The sequence below is a fragment of the Molossus molossus genome, unplaced genomic scaffold (genome assembly GCF_014108415.1).
Source record: "Molossus molossus isolate mMolMol1 unplaced genomic scaffold, mMolMol1.p scaffold_m16_p_7, whole genome shotgun sequence".
In the NCBI taxonomy this organism is placed as follows: Eukaryota; Metazoa; Chordata; class Mammalia; order Chiroptera; family Molossidae; genus Molossus; species Molossus molossus.
Genome location: NW_023425401.1, coordinates 33,703,852 through 33,721,601, shown reverse-complemented (window position 1 = coordinate 33,721,601; position 17,750 = coordinate 33,703,852). Strand labels below are relative to the sequence as shown.

Here is a 17,750-nt window from a genome sequence, read left to right as displayed (position 1 = left end):
ACTTGTTTTTGGAACCTACCTTTTATTGCCTCAAGTCTTTTATCAGGTTAAGTAAAGATCTGAGTTTCACACAGTTCTAATTTATTGATATTTTTTCCTTTCAAGCTTATATTTAAAACATTCCTCATATAAACAGTATATAGGTTGGCCTTGTTTTCTTCTTGTTTTTAAATCCAGTCTGATGATTTTTGTTTTGTTGATTGAACTGTTCTTTCCATTTCCATTTAACATATTTATAGGCATAGTTGGATTGAAATCTATCATATTGCTGTTTGATTTCTAAAGTGTAGATACTTTTTTTCATTTATTTTTTTCTCCTCACGCTCTCTTTTGGATTGATCATGTATATTTTTAATTATATTATTTTTTCTCAGCTTTTAAAAATATATTCTTCTGGTGGTTATGGTTACTGTCAACATTTCAGTATACATTCCTGTTTGATGATAGTCAACCCTAGGTTAGTATGTATACTTCCAAAATAGTGTGAGAACCAACTTTGTAATGACATTTACCTTCTCTTACCCTCTTAGTGTTTTTGTCATATGCTTTCACTTTCTTTCTTTTTTTTTTTTTTTTTGATAGTTTGTTCAGATAGAGTGGGAAGGAGAGAGAGAGAGAAACATTGATGTGAAAGGGACACATCGAGTGGTTGCCACCCACATGACCCAACCAGGGCCGGAGACAAACTGCAGCCGAGGTATGTGCCCTTAGCGGAAACCGAACCCGGGTCTCTCCAGACCGCAGGACAACGCTTTAACCGCTAAGCCAAACCGGCCAGGGCTGCTTTCACTTTCTATATTATTTTTTAATACTTTTTAATGTGTAGGGTTAACTAAGCTCCTTTAGTCTGTGAGTTGGTATCTTTTATCACTATAATAGTTATATATTATTGTGTAATAGATTACCATGAATTTAGCAGCTTAAAACAACACCCATTTATTATCTCTCAGATCTATAAATTAGACATTTAGATAAGCTGGCCTAGGTTGTCAGCTTAGGGTTTCACAGAGCCAAAATCAAGGTGTCAGCTGGGCTGGTCTCTTATCTGAAGACTCTGAGGAACAACTAACATTTAAGCACAGTCAGGATAATGGCAGCATTCATTTTTTTGTAGTTTTAGGACTGGGGTTCTTATTTTCTTGCAAGCTGCCAGCACCTGACCCCTTCCACTTTAAAAGCCAGCAATGGCATGTCGACTTTTTCTCACCCATGCTTAGATTCTCTCTGGTTCCCCTTCTGCCATCAGGAAGAGAAAAAACAAAACAAAACTGCTTTAGAATGGCCATTCAATTAGATTAGTTGCACTTGAATAATCTCCATTTTGATTAACTCAAAGTCAGCTGATTAGTAATCTTAATTACATCTGCAAAATCCCATTTGCCATATGTGGTAAGGTAATCATGGGTGTGATCCTCATCATATTCAGACCTGGGAATTAGGGCAGACAGTCTTGAGGATGGGGCATTTTAGAATCCTGCCTACCTCAATGATTTTTTAAATAATAGCTTTATTGAGATATAAGTAGCATACCCAAAATACCAAAAATTCACCCCTTTAAAGTATGTAATTTCACAACCATTACCACTATCTAATTTCAGATTTTTATCACTCGCCCCCCCCCCAAAAAAAAACCCCTTTTGTACCCATTAACAGTCACTCTTCCCCTCTTGCAGCCCCTGACAATTACTAATCTAGTTTTTGTCTCTGTGTATTTGTCTATTCTGGACATTTCATATAAATAGGGTCATACCCTATGTAGCCCTTTTGCATTTGGCTTTCACTTGGCATAATGTTTTCAAGGTTTATCCATGTTGTAGCATGTAACAGAACTCCATTCCTCAGTTAATGGACATTTAGGTTGTTTTTGCTTTGGGGTTTTGTTTGTTTGTTTGTTTGTTTTTTAATCCTCACCGGAGGACATTTTTTCCATTTTTTGTTCAGGTAGAGTGGGAGGGAGAGAGAGAGAAACATCGATGTGAAAGGGACACATCGAGTGGCTGCCACCCGCACAACCGACCAGGGCTGGGGACAAACTGCAACCGAGGTACGCGCCCTTAGCGGGAACCGAACCCGGGTCTCTCAGGACCACAGGCCGACGCTCTAACCGCTGAGCCAAACCGGCCAGGGCTTGCTTTGGGGTTTTTATGAATAATTTTGCTGTGAACATTCATGTAAAGGTTTTGTATAGACATGTTTTCAGTTCTTTGGTTATACATTGAGGAGTGTATGGTAGGCTGAAAACAGATTTTCCACCCCTCTGCCCCCCCAAAAAATCAGGTTCCAATATCTGGAAACTGTAAATATTAATTTGGAAAAAGAGTCCAAGATGTGAATAAATTAATGATCTTGTGATGAAATTATCTTGGATCATCTGTGTGGGTTCTAAATGTCATCACAGTTAAGAGAGAGAGAGAGGAGTTTGACACAGACACGGAAGAAAAGACACACACACACCCAGGAGAAAGTAATGTGAATACAGGCAGAGAACGTAGTGCTGTGGACATAAACCAAGGAATGGGGGCAACCACCATATGCTGAAAGGGGCAACGGGAGCAGATCTCCCCTAGAGTTCTGGAGATTGTGTAGCTCTGCTAACACCTTGGTTTCAATCTGGTGATCTCAAACCTCTGGCCTCCAGAACTGTGAGAAAGTACGTTTCTGTTGTTTTAAGTCACCTCATTTGTGGTCATTTGTTACAGCAGGTCAATATAGAGTGGAATTGCTGGGTCACATGGTAACTCTATGTTTAACATTTTGAGGAACTGCCAAACTTTCCCAAAGCGGCTGCACTGTTTTACATTTCCACCACAACTATAAGGATTCTAATTTCTCAAAATCCTTGCTAACACTTGTTACTGCCTCTTTGATGATAGGTATCCTAGTGGGTGTGAAGTGGTATCTCATTATGGTTTGGATTTACATTTTCCCAGTGAATGACAGTGTTCAGCACTTTTTATGTATTTATTGATCATTTGTATATTTTCTTTGCTAAAATGGCTTCAAAATCTTTGCCCATTTTTAATGGTGTTTCTTTTAAATCCTCACCCAGGGACATTTTTTACAGTTATCTTCAGATAGAGCGGGAGGGAGAGAGGGAGGAAGAGAGAGAAACATCGATGTGAGAGAGACACATCGAATGGTTGCCACCCACACGACCCCAACCGGGGCCAGGGCCAAACTGCAACCAAGGTACGTGCCCTTAGCAGGAACCAAAAGCAGGCCTCTCTGGACCATGGGCCGACGCTCTAACCACTGAAAAAACCGGCCAGGGCAATGGCGTTGTCTTTTTATTGTTGAATTGTAAGACTTGTAAACTTCTATAGTTTTAGTTCTTACATTATGTGTATGGTTCGTTTTAGTTAATTTCTGTATATGGTGTGAGGTATAGACACAATTACTTTGGGGAAATTTTTGACTATTACCTTTTCAAATATTGCTTCTGCTTACTCTGTCCTCTCCATCCAGTTACATGCACACTTATCTCTTATGATCTTTTCTGTTTCTTCCATTTCTCACATATCTCTTATGATCTTTTCTGTTTCTTCCATTTTGTAGAATTTGTGCTTCAGTTTGGATGTTTTCTATTGATATGTCAGGTTTACTAATCCTGTCTTTTGCAATTTTACTTATCCAAATCAATTTTTAATTTGAGGTATTGTTCATTTATAGAATGTCTGTTTGATTTTTTTATTATTGCAATTCTCTGAAATTTTCCTTTCTGTCCATCTTTGCCTCTACTTTATTTAACTTAATTATAGTTATTTAAAAGTCCTTGTCTGGCCCTGGCCAGTTTGGCTCAGCGGTTAGAGCATCGGCCTGCGGTCTGGAGAGACCCGGGTTCAGTTCCCGCTAAGGGCACATACTTCGGTTGCAGTTTGTCCCCGGCCCTGGTTGGTCGTGCGGGTGGCGGCCACTCGATGTGTCCCTTCACGTCGATGTTTCTATCTGTCTCTCCCTTCCTCTCTCTCCCTCCCACTCTCTCTGTACAAAAAATGGAAAAATATCCTCGGGTGAGGATTAAAAAAAAAGTCCTTGTCTGCTAATTCTAGTATTTGGAGCAATATCTATCTGCTTTTCACAGATTTACCCATTATTGCCTCTATTTTAGAAACTGTAGATTAAAAAAACAAAACAAAATCTAGATTTTGTTTTTAGCATGAAGGGGAAGAGTTGCGCAGGCATTGAACATTCAATGTTTTCACTTTGTTTACTATTTTAGCTTCTTCCACCCTTTGTTTCCTGGGTTAACTGGAAGGGTATGTTTTTTTGCAGTTGCCCATGTAATGTACTGATCATGCAGGATAGGCAGAAGAGCAATAGCATTAAAGAAAGAAGAAATCAGTATGGCTAAGTGATTAGTGCAGTGTCAGGTACATAACTATCATACTTGCTCATTTAATCCATAAATGCTGTGTGGAGACAGACACTGAACTAAATATATTTGGAGAGTGGTAATAATCTTTATATTGTGATTGAGTAAGCATAATTAAGATTTATGCTGTTTAGTATAAAACTTTTATTAGTATTTGTGATTTCATAAGTTCTGTAAATTATTTCCCTGTTTTTATTGGCAATGATATATGATTAGCTGAGGATATTTTAAGTACATGGTTTGCTGAGTAACTTTTGGTTTAGTCTCTTAATAAAAATGTCATTTTCTATGTATTTATTATTTTTGCAATATGATAAAAATTAAGTAAATTAATATTTGAGTTTTTTTCTTTTAAGTATTATAAAATATTAATAAAAGTCAATGTTTGTATTCATTATGTTGGTCTGAATGGGTTCTCAAAGTTGATTATGATCAGGATGATCTCCTATAATTGTTTATATTGTATTTAGTTTCTTAATTCTTGTGTATAGTGTACTTCTTACTTTATGGAGTGTTTTTTTGTTTGTTTTGTTTTTTTCTTAGAACACGGCTTGATGAACTGAGAATGTTTCTAGAGAATGAGACCTGGGAACTTTGTCCTGTTAAATCAAATTTCAGCATCTTGCAACTTCATGTAAGTGTTTCTTAAGAACAAATAAATCTGTCTTTTATTTAATCACCTTTAAAAAAACATATATGGGAAAACAGATGCAAAAATAATTAAAGAATAGTGCCTTTCCTTCCATGAAAGTGATTAATAGCAAGCCTCTTTTATAAGAGTGATCTTTTTTGGATGTCAAACTCTTACTAGTTTTATAAGTTCAGTTTACAGATGTCAGGAAAACTTGTTAGCTTAAGCAGAGTCACAATTAAAATAAATATTAAAATTTTAGAAGAGAGTCTACTGCTTTATTTGAAATTTACAGAAAATAGTTATATTTTGATGGTCTTGAAGAAAATGGTTATATTTGCAGAATCTTTGTCATTTCTTAAAAGGATTAATAGGTCCTTAATTTATGCTGCAACTCTTATGAGGAAATGCCTCAGAAATAAAAGAGGTGCTTATAAAAAACACTCTTATTTTTTAAATCTTTATAGAATTTGTAATCTGTGAGAATATCTTTAATTGACTTGATTTTCCCTTGGTTGAAGCACGTTGTAGATAAATATTTCTTGTGTGATAGATTGTGTTCTGCAATACCAAATGTTAAGGTACAGAGTATAAACTTAGATCTCTGTTTAGAGGGTCCATTGTATTTAGTTTTTGCCTTTGGGAGGAATGGCTTTCCAGAACCAATTTTCTTATTCTGCATAAATGTAAAAAATACATGCTTAAGAGTTTTTTTTTATATATATATAGGGATAGACTTTTTGTTTATATTGTATAATAGCTTATTTATTCAGTTCTATCATTTGCTTTCCTAAAGTGGAAATATTAAATAAGTGAAACATATTGATTAATAATTGCTTTAAAATTCACAAAAATTGCCCTGGCCAGTTTTGCTCAGTAGTTAGAGCATTGGCCTGCAGACCAATGAGTCTCGGGTTTGATTCTGGTCAAGGATACATACCTCGGTTGTGGTTTGTCCGTGGCTCTGGTTGGGTGGGAGGCAACCAGTTGATGTGTACCTCTCATGTTGATGTTTCTCTCTTTCCCTCTCTCTCTCTCCCCCTCCCTCCCACTCTATCTGAAGATAAATAGAAAAATATCCTCGGTGAGGATTAAAAAAAAAATTCAGGAAAATTTACATTAATTTAAAAATTATTTTGGAATTCATATATTAAGATGATTCCTTAACATTATGTAAAATTCTAACATTGATTTTAGAATCTCTATTTAAATAATTTTGTTTAAATTTGTGTTTAACAATCCAATTGTGTGTGCATATATACTTGATATAATTATAAGACAACTTGCTTTACCAGGTGCATTGAGACATTTCCATCCAAGTGAGCATTATCTCCTTTAAGATAGTTACCCTGACGTTTCAGTTACGCAAGATGAATAAGTTCTAGAGAGCTAATCTTGTACAGTAACTCACTAGAACTTGTGTTCTAACTACAAAAAAAAAATGTATTTACTGTGAAAAACAATTCACAAATGAGATAGTGTTCACTTGACACATGTATTCCTGTAGATTTATTTTTTTTAAATTGTCTCATTAATTTATAGTCACCTCTTCTTTAGAATTATAAAAATAGTGGCATGATTTTTTTAATGTCTTTATTATTTATTTATTTATTTTTAATTAATTAATTTATTTTTGTTACAGATGTTTCCCCTTTTTCACCCACTGATTCCGCCCTTCCTTTCCCTCCCCACCCTGTCCCCAGCTGTGTTGTCCATGTCCATTGTTCATACATACATGCATATAAGTTCTGTGGATTATCTCTCCCCTCCACCCTCTCTTCAGGGGATTGTCAGTCCGTACCCCACTTCCACGTCTCTGGGACTACCCCGTTCCTCAGATTGTTATATTTGTTATATTCCACAAATAAGTGAGATCATGTGATATTTGTCTTTCTCTGCTTGGCTTGTTTTGCTTAGGTTAATACTTTCCAGGTCCCTCCATGTTGTCTCAAAGGATAAGAGGTCTTTCTTTCTTACAGCTGCATAGTACTCCATTGTGTATATGTACCACTGCTTTTTTATCCATTCGTCTACTGATGGACACTTGGGCCGTTTCCAGATCTTAGCTATTGTAAATAGTGCTGCTATAAACATGGGGGTACATATATTCTTTCTGATTGGTGTTTCAGGCTTCTTAGGGTATATTCCTAGAAGTGGGATCACTGGGTCGAATGGAAGTTCAATTTTCAATTTTTTGAGGTAACACCATAGTGTTTTCCATAGTGGCTGCACCGGTCTGCATTTGCACCAGCAGTGTACTAGAGTCCCCTTTTCTCCACACCCTCGCCAACACTTGTCGTTTGATGATTTGTTGATGGCAGCCATTCTGACAGGTGTGAGGTGATACCTCATTGTTGTTTTAATTTGCATCTCTCTGATTATTAGTGATGTTGAGCATTTCTTCATATGTCTCTTAGCCATTTGTATGTCCTGTTTGGAGAGGTGTCTTTTTAGTTCCTCTGCCCATTTTTTAATTGGGTTCTTTGTCTTCCTTTTGTTGAGTTGTATGAGCACTCTATATATTTTGGAAATTAACCCCTTATCTGATGTATCATTGCCAATTATGCTCTCCCATACAGTGGGTAGCCTTTCCATTTTGATGATTGTATCTTTTGCTGTGCAGAAGCTTTTTAGTTTGATGTAGTCCCATGTGTTCATTTTCTCCTTTGTTTCTATTGCCTTAGGTGATGTATCAGTGAAAATTCTGCTGTGTATGATGTCTGAAATTTTGTTGCCTCTATTTTCTTCCAGGATTTTTATGGATTCATGAGTCACGTTTAAGTCTTTTATCCATTTTGAGTTTATTCTTGTGTATGGTGTAAGTTGATGGTCTAGTTTCATTGTTTTGCATGTAGCTGTCCAATTTTCCCAACACCATTTATTAAAGAGGCTGTGTTTACTCCACTGTATGCGCTTGCCACCTTTGTCAAATATTTATTGAGCATATTGAGTGGCATGATTTAAGCAGTGTGGTTGATCTGATTTAATGTATAGAGTGCAATATAAAGACAATAAACATTGTTTGAAACTTATCAAGCCAATGTAATTTTTAAGATTATCATTGAATATGAAAAAAAATTATTTGTGATTAATATTAAAAATGAAAAGGTATAAGAAAAATGTATAATACATTTTTATTAAAAATCATCAAATCAGCCCTGGCCAGTTTTTCTCAGTCATTAGAGCGTCGGTCTGCAGTCCAGAGAGACTCGGGTTCGGTTCCCGAGAAGGGCACGTACCTCGGTTGCAGTTTGTCCCCGGCCCTGGTTGGTCGTGTGGGTGACAGCCACTCGATGTGTCCCTTTCACATCGATGTTTCTCTCTCTCTCCCACTCTGTCTGAGGGAAAAAATGTCATCTAGTGAGGATAAAAAAAAAAATTATCAAATTTATCATTTTATAATTCAAAGTAACTTTAGAAATTATTCCATCTCTTCTTCTAGCTAGCTGTATTATGTTCAGCTTTGCACTAAATCTCTCCAGACTGCCTCAGTTTCCTCATCTGGGAAATGCATCATTTGGACTGGGTGCTACAATTCCTTTGCTTCAGCGTTTATGATTCTCTCATCCTAGATGACCCTCTTGTTTTACAGTTGAGGAAATTGAGGCACACAGAAGCCAGGTGACATTCCCAACATTATATAGGAAGTTAATGGAATATGATGGATTAATGGCAAGCCAGGACCATAGATGTGTCATCTAACCTTAGCCTGTGTGTTTGTGTTGTCTGCTTCTTGGTATATGAAGAAAAATAAATGAAAGTTTATAGACAACATTATAACAAAGATATCCTTCATGCTTTGTGTCTGATGACTTTGTATAGACTATCTTAAATGGTTCAAGCATGTAGGTATGCAGGGTGTTTCACCTAACAATAGTTTTAAAAAGACTATTGGTTAAAACCATATCCTACTAGTGCTTTTGCTGTTATGTTAACATTTTTAGAATTACCATTCAAATTTAAATTATTTTCAAAATTTTTTTGTACAGTTACATGAAGTAAACCAAAAGTGGCTTGATGCAGGTAAAACTGTTGTAAATGATACAGAATTGAGTTTGTTTTTAGGAAACCTTTGAATATGTATTTCTGAGTTTGTGCTTTTACACAACTTGCACAATTTAAAAGTGAACAACCCAGAGAATCAGAATCAATTTTTTCCCCATTAACCCTCCCTTTACACTGATGAAATGTCTATGTACTTGAATTTTATTGTTGTTTCTAAAAGGTATCTGGTTCCTTTTCTAATGTCTAGGAATTTAAATTCATGGAACAGTCTCGTTCCCCATCAGTTTCACCCAGTAAGCAGCCAGCTTCAGCTTCCTCAAAAACAGTGACCTTGTTTGAGCAGTACTGTAGTGGTGGGAATCCATTTGAAATTCAGGCCAACCACAAAGATGAAGAAACAGAGGATGTCCTGGCTTCTAATGGGGTATGTGTCATTTTTAAAACCTGTTGTGGAACATTAAATGCGGTTTTCTTATTGAACAATATTCTACCTATTGAGTAAGGTAATTGGCTAGATTTTTTTATCCATCACCACCCATCTTCTTACATATATACATATGTTCCTGTGATACTGTTTGTACAGATAATGGTTTTACAATATGCTTTATTGACATTGTCTTTTTGAATGATAAATTTTGCCTATATGTGTACTTTGTGTTCTTATTAGACTACTTTATGTTCTTACCAGATTATTAATGGAATACGAATATAGGTTCTTTATTGCATATTTATGTGATTTGTTGGATACATGGATGTTTGAGGGAATAGATCATCTGCACTTTTTTCTGCATTCCACTCTTGGGCAACTAAGAGTGTCATTTTGTTCTATGTCCTTTTACTAAGAGAGGATAATGTCTTGATTAGTGGCAGGATTCTTTTTGGATTTAGAAGTATGATGTTTTAATAACACTGTGAGCAGCTCAAAAGACAATATAAAGTAGAGGTAGTGTGAGTTAATGGTAAGTGTTTGAACGCAAATTTTCTATTAGCTCTGTGGTCCTTCACTAATTATTTTAACTTTGTAACCCTCAGTTTTCCCATAATTGCAATGAGGGAATGCTTACTTTAAAGTTACCTATAGGATGTTTTCACAATATTTAATTTGGATGGGTCTTTTTGATCTTCATAATTTCCAGAGGGACCCAGTATGATTTTTGTTTTAGGTTTGATGAAGCTGAAATTGAAAACTGTCCAGATTTGATAACAATCTGTTGAATTTGTCTGTGTATTTTAGTTTGGGCATTTCCTTTTTTGTTTAGTGAAGATATAATTTTCAAAAATTGCCATGAAAATACACACCATTATCACTTTATCGTGAAGTAGAAGTTATTTTTTAGTAAATCATATTTAAAATGACAATTTATTGATTGTGAAACTTTGCCTTGGTAAAGTAGACTAAACTGAAAAGAATTAAAAGTCATTTCAATATTTTTTAAATAATAGCCCTCTCTACTGGTGTTTTTCAATTTAAATCTCACGTAGCATTTGATTCTCATTGTGGCATTGTCTTCTTTAAAGTTCCCCTGAACCCTGAATTAGCAAATATAGAATCACTGCTCCTAGGGGAACTGTGGGGTTAGGTACTTATGAGCCTCTCTAGTCACAAAATTTTCATCAACTGATCAATATATGTATTTTTGTTTTATGTGTGATTTTGCTGAAAGACATCTAATTTAATGTATGCTGTTGATTTGTTAACATTGAACTCATGGCCAACAGTACTATACATAACTCAGGCCTGAAGGAAGCTTATGTAACACATGTGGTTTTGTAGTAGGCATATTATAGTCCTCTTGCACTTAGGAACACTAGACAATGCTTAGTATTATGTTTAGGGGCTATTAAAAAATGTGGCACTAAATTAACTGTAAAAAGGACACTTGTTTACAGTAGGAGAGCTGATAAAAGAAGGAAGAGTGTCACCTTGTTGGCCCTCAGCTAGGAATATGCATGTTGGGTGAGCCCAAAATGTTGCCACTCTGCCATATCTGTGAATGACTTTGAAAGTATCATGAAGTATTATTGTTGGGGTTACAAATAAATTTTAGTGAGTAGGAAAATTTGCAAATACAGAATCCTTGAAAATGAGGATCTATTATACTGTAGAGTCATGAAGCCCTGTTGTTATAACTAGGAGACCCGAGTCTGTGTAGAACATCTTTCTGCATGTCATCAGGTCTACTTGTGTACAAGTGGGGGAGCATACGTGCAATGCTTGTCTGCAGTTATGGATGTGTGATCTAATATTTCCAGGTCCAGCGTAAGTCCTTGAGAGTCAAGGTCCACATCTTAATATGACCTGTCATATGCTTTGGAGTCCCAAAGTAGTCACTGAATCAGGTTAACTTCTTTCTGTGTCATCATTATATTGGTCTCCTACACTGGCAAATGAGGATAAAACTTCCTAATAGAGTTGTTTTGAAAATTCAGTGAGATAATTCATGAAAAGACTTAACACAGTATTTGGTTAAAACTTAATAAATGCTAGCCATTATTTAATCTTATTAATTTACAATATTTGATGATGATGCCACTGCTTCCTTTGCTGTGCATGGACTCCACTCCTCTCCCATGCTGGCTGATGCCGTAAAGATGATGAAAATGTTAGGAAGGTACCCTTCCTTTAAAAAAACCCATTGGTTTTGGCTTTGGTCTCAGTAGTCCCTAGTTGTTAAGCATGATTTTTTAAGTCTTCTTTGGAATTATATCTCTTTCGTCATAATGAATGGGATAGAACATTAGCATGGTGTTGCATGTGTATATTAAGCTGCATTAAGAATTCCAGTGGGCCAGAATGTATACTCAACCTCTTTACAGTGAGTTGGCAAGTTGGAACTTGTGCTGAAACTACTTGGAAGAAGAGATTTTTATTTTTAATTTTATTTTTATTATTCCTCTCCTGAGGATATTTTTTTTCTATTGAATTTTAGAGAGAATGGGAGGAAGAGGGGAGGAGAGAGAGAGAAACATTGATGTGAAAGAGACATAGCAATTGGTTGCCTTTTGCATGCACCATGACTGGGGTTGGGAATCGAACCTGCAATGTACGTGTCCTTGACCAGAAATTGAACCCATGACCCTTTGGTGCATGGGCTGACACTCTAACCACTGGGCAACACTAGTCAGGCAAGAAGAGATTATATTTTTAAAAATCACATGAACACTTTTTTTTCTCCTAAGGCCTAGCAGAATATTTTTTTTCTTTATGTACATATTTGATTTTTTTCTTTTTTGGACATTTACAAGCTTTTGTAGGTATAATGTTTATATTTTCTTTTTCTTTCTGTTTTTTTTTTTTTTTGAGCTGGTTAAGGTAGATAGGATGATGAAGAAAATGGAAGGATAATATGATTCTTGATGGCAAAATGAAAGCTAAGTTATTAAGAAATTTTTTCTGTAACTATTTATAAATTGGATACTTTTATGTTGAAGGACTCCAAGGAAGGTTGGCTTTTCATATGCATTGTTGAATATTCTGTGTTTTCTTCAGTATGAGTCTGATGAACAGGAAAAAAGCGCCTATCAGGAGTATGACAGTGACAGCGATGTCCCAGAGGAACTAAAACGTGATTACGTGGACGAGCAGACAGGCGATGCTCCTGTGAAAAGGTAAAATCGCGCAGATCAGATGGCTCTTTGCATTTTATGTTCACACTTCACATATAAGATTTCCTCTGAAGGGTAAGAAAAAAACAGAAATCAAATTAAAATTTTCTGTTATAACATCAGGGGACAGAAGTTAATATGTTTTAAAAAATGATTCTTGAAATGCTAAAAATGTACTTTTCTTGATAATGGACATTAGTAAAGAGTTCTTAATTTTGAGATTAATAGTTTCTGCAGAAACAAACAAACAAACCTTTGATTTATACGATCAGTGCTGCCTTTGGAGGCAGTTTGTGCTTCACATGGATCGGAAAACCTCCAGGAGGAAAGTAGTCATTTTTTTGTATGTGGAATTTCTTCCTCAATCTAGTAAATATAGAAAGTCTCCACTTATTTTCCCATGTCCTTTATGTTCACTATTTGAGCCTTCTGTTAGGCTCCCTTTTTGTACTTGAGTTTTGCTTTATGATAAACTGTTCATTTTAAAAACTTGGAGAATTATTAATTTTTCTCTGTATTGATTTTATTTTTTATTTTTATTTTTATTTTTTATCCTCACCCGAGGACATTTTTCCATTTTTTGTACAGATAGAGTGGGAGGGAGAGAGAGAGAGAGAAACATCGATGCGAAAGGGACACATCGAGTGGCTGCCACCTGCATGACCAACCAGGGCCGGGGACAAACTGCAGCTGAAGTACATGCCCTTAGCGGGAACCAAACCCGGGTCTCTCTGGACCGCAGGCTGACGCTCTAACCACTGAGCCAAACCGGCCAGGGCTCTGTATTGATTTTAGAGAGAGAGGAAGTAAGAGGGAGAGAGAGATAGAAACATTAATGAGAGAGAGAACATTGATTGGCCGCCTCCTGCATGCTCCCCACTGGGGATTGGGCCCACAACCTGGGCATGTGCCCTGACCGGGAAGCGAACTGGTGACCTCTTGGTGCATGGGTCGATGCTCAACCACTGAGCCACAGTAGCCAGACAAAACTTGGAGAATTAATTAAGGGTTATTTTGTCACCTTCTCCCAGTTAGGTTGGCCTAATTCTGATGTGTAAGTGAATTAATTTTATGACAGTCAGGCATTTAATAACCACATATATACTTTTTTTTTTTTTTTATCCTCACCCGAGGACATTTTTTGATATTTTGTTCAGATAGAGTGGGAGGGAGAGAGAGGAAGAGAGAGAGAGAGAAACATCGACGTGAAAGGGACACATCGAGTGGTTGCCACCCGCACAACCCAACCGGGGCCGGGGACAAACTGCAACCGAGGTATGTGCCCTTAGCGGGAACCAAACCCGGGTCTCTCTGGACCACAGGCTGACGCTCTAACCGCTGAGCCAAACCGGCCAGGGCCATATATACTTTATTTTTAATGACAAGTTTAAGCATACTCTTCTCTCTGCTTTACCCCCAAAGTACCTAGTTATATTTAATTGCTTTGAAATCTCTCCCCTCAAAAGTGAACAACTTGTGTAGTTATGGATATTTTAATTGGGAAAATTTGTTTCCATTGGTTTTTACATGTGTATAATATTTAAATATCTACATCTATGATCCGTTATGAACCAAATATAACTAATCTGTTGGATGTTTTGGGTATATTGTATCCAGAAGGAAAGCTCTAATTATATTTAAATGAATGAGTAAAATAGTGTCTGCCAGTGTATGTGTATATACTTGCATTTCTGGTAGGGTCATGTAGCCTCCTGCACTGTCCTAACTTACTCCTGAGAAGTATGAATAATATAAACTACTGACTGCAGTCAATCAATGAACAGTTATCATCAATTCCAACTTCTAAGTGTCTCTTAAATGTATCATAATTCCTTGTGTTTCACTGTGCCATCCTAGTTCACCCAGAAATCATCTCTGTGTCGGATTATTGAATCAGCCCCCTTGTCTTGGCTTCCTGTCTCCGATCTTGCCACCTTATCCATTCTTGGATACAAATTTATATATTTTTCTTATGTACTTATTTGATCATGTCCTTTGCCTGGTTAAAATTTTAATGGCTCACCACTTCATGCAATATAAGGTTCATACTCATTAGGTGTGATTTCTTTTGGTGATCTGGCCTTTGCTTACCTCCTCTCTTGTCTCTCGTCTGCCCCTCTCCTTCTCCATGCTAGCCTTGTGAATTCTGTGTGTGTCTTTGAGCATGCTGTTTTCTCTTACCTTTGACCCTAGGACATGAACCCTTTTTTTCTGTACTTACCATATCACTTCTACTTTTCCTTTGAATCTAGACCCCCGACCTCCCAACGCCAGCCTCGACCATCATATCTTATACTTACCTCAGATTCTAAAGAGGGTATTTTTTCATATTTAGATATCTGAAATCAGGATGCTTGGTACATTTGATTTGTAATTTCCCTTGAACATCTGTTTTTTTTAATTTTTTTAAATTTTTTTATGTGACAGCTTCTATTAATGGTTGATAATTAATGTCTTGGAATCAAAGAAATACATTATAGTACTTTATTTTTTTGCTTACTAAGTTCTTTTTCCCTCTGGATTGTAATCTCTGTAAGGACAGGAGGATAATAATATTGATACATGCTAAGATTTTCAATATCTAGTTAATGAATGAAGGATAGACCCTAAGCTGGATAACTTACTTATTTACTACTTGACAACCCTAATTACAACTCTTTTGTTTCTCTATGTTAAGCATTTCTCGAGAAACCCTAAAGAGCAGGAAGAAATCAGACTACAGTCTAAATAAAGTAAATGCACCCATCTTAACAAATACAACACTGAATGTAATAAGACTTGTTGGTAAGTAGCTACACCTTTTTTAAGAATATCATTATAGCAGTTCAATTAGTCTGCTATTGTTACCAAATGATTTTTACTTGCATTTTTAAAAGTTTGAATTGTTTATTTATTTATTTTTGTTGACACTATTACAGATGTCCCCCAATTCCCCCTTTGCCCACCTCCACCCAGCCCCGCCCCACTCCAGGCCTTCACCACACTATTGTCTGTGTGCATGGGTTATGCATATATCCAGTGCCCACTGCAGTGAAGGATTTATGATCATCATATGTCAATGTTTTCACATCTTAATTGTTCCAAATAGTATATTAAAATTAATGTCAGTTTTCTTTTTCAGTTACCTACTTAGTAATTATTTGTGTGTTTCACTTTTTCTAAAATATCCCAGTTAATTGAAATGTAATGAAAAATTCTCTCTGTGAGGTAGAGGTACATGTAGGATGATGATAATACCAGTTTTACTTTTATACATTATTTTTTAGTTAATTGCTCCATGGATCTTTACCATCTACCTGTTAGTTTGGCTAAGTGAATTGTGATTCTCTGGCATTTTTAGGGACAGGTGTTCTACAAGCTAAATATTTACACTGTAGGGAGTGCAATTCTTATTACAGATAAGACCTTTATTGATGATTGTGTGGAAGGTAAAAACATGAAGAAATACCACACTTAAAATATTTAGGTTTGAAGATGATGTGGATTTTATTTTTGTTCTTTTGTTATAAAATAGGATGATATTTTTTCTTTAAATCCTTACCCAAGGATTTTATTTTTAGATAGAGTGGAAGGGAAGGAAGGAAGGAGGAAGGAAGGAAGGAGGGAGGGAGAGAAGGAAGTGTGGGGGGGGAAGAGATGAGAGATGTGAGAAGGACTGATGTGGATTTTTTTTTTTTTATCCTCACCGGAGGACATTTTTCCATTTTTTGTTCAGGTAGAGTGGGAGGGAGAGAGAGGAACAGAGAGAGAGAGAGAGAAACATCGACGTGAAAGGGACACATCGAGTGGCTGCCACCCGCACGACCGACCAGGGCCGGGGACAAACTGCAACCGAGGTACGCGCCCTTAGCGGGAACCGAACCCGGGTCTCTCTGGACCGCAGGCCCACGCTCTAACCGCTGAGCCAAACCAGCCAGGGCGATGTGGATTTTTTTAATGTCAGCATTTCAACATTTTATATGCTATCTCAGCCTTCAAATCTCAAAATTATATAGAGATGTCTCTCAAATTGAGTCATCTATACTAGTAAGGAGTATAGTGGTTTTCTATAAAAGTCACTGTATTTATTTTATAAAGATGATGACTTCCTATTGCCTAGTTTGATTATACTTAGCTCTGCTACAATGGTCTGTGTTCTTAAAGATAATTTCCACATTTCATTAATGAGTAGGATAAAGCAGACAAAATGGTTTTTAGAAGTCCCACTTTCTTTAGGGAAAATAGTGGAGAAGTAATAATGAATTGAGAGGAAAAGAAAAGGTATATATTTTCATGACAAAGAAAAATGACAGATTCTACAAAGCTATTTTATGGCTGATTATTGCCAGGGAAATTAGCTTTTCTTCTTTATCAAAGAGAGTTAACTAAATATAGAGTCATGAGTTCCTCTCTGGAATTTATAGAATTAGAATTGGAAGGGTTCTGAGAGGTCATCTGGTATAAATTCTCATAAAATAAGGATTTTTTTCCCCTATAATGCCCCTGATATGTAGTGGCCAGCTAGCCTTTTTTGTATGTCTTACAGTTGCTGGAAGCCTTTTATTTTGCAAGACTAGTCATTCTTGCATTAGATTGGTTTAATTGGTAGAAATCTCTTCCTTATGGTAAACGAAAATATCTCTCTCTCTCTCTAATTTTATTGTCTTAGTTCTATCCTTAAAAGCAAAAAGAGTACAGCTTTATTTTTTTCTCCTATTTTTTCATGTGGTCACTTTTCAGATGTGTGGTGGAAGTTATACTGTTCTTCCTTTTTTATTCCCTCCCAATCCATTCTTCAGGATCAGCGTGCTCAATTCCCTTATATAGTCCTCACCGATACAGATATTCCAAAATTCTTGTCATCTTCCTCAGCCTCCTGGACTCACTAGTTTTCAGTGTCTGAATATGCTGCTTGAGACGCAGTGTAATGAAGTCAGCCTTTGCCTAGTTATGTTGAAGTAACTGACCACCCTAACACCAGTGGCTTTCAACCACAAAGGTTTATCATTGCGTATGGACTCCTGATCATCTTCGTTCTGCTCCTCGTGTGTCTTTATCCTGAGATGTGGGCTGAAAGTATAGCACCAATCTGAACATGGAGAGAAGAGCCAGAGCTGAACCATGTTATGGGGAAAATAATACAATTAAATACATTTA

At 36.4% G+C, this 17,750-nt stretch overlaps 1 protein-coding gene across 6 annotated transcripts in view; it reads left to right on the top strand.

Annotated features, from left to right (window-relative positions):
* Positions 1 to 17,750, top strand: part of VPS50 (VPS50 subunit of EARP/GARPII complex) — a 126,485-nt gene that overhangs the window by 74,031 nt on the left and 34,704 nt on the right. For all 6 annotated transcript variants that reach the window (XM_036247047.1, XM_036247046.1, XM_036247045.1 and 3 more), the window contains 4 exons: positions 4,916 to 5,006; positions 9,256 to 9,432; positions 12,499 to 12,617; positions 15,292 to 15,398. In XM_036247047.1, the coding sequence (XP_036102940.1) occupies positions 4,916 to 5,006; positions 9,256 to 9,432; positions 12,499 to 12,617; positions 15,292 to 15,398 (494 nt within the window). The remainder of the gene's footprint in view (positions 1 to 4,915; positions 5,007 to 9,255; positions 9,433 to 12,498; positions 12,618 to 15,291; positions 15,399 to 17,750) is intronic.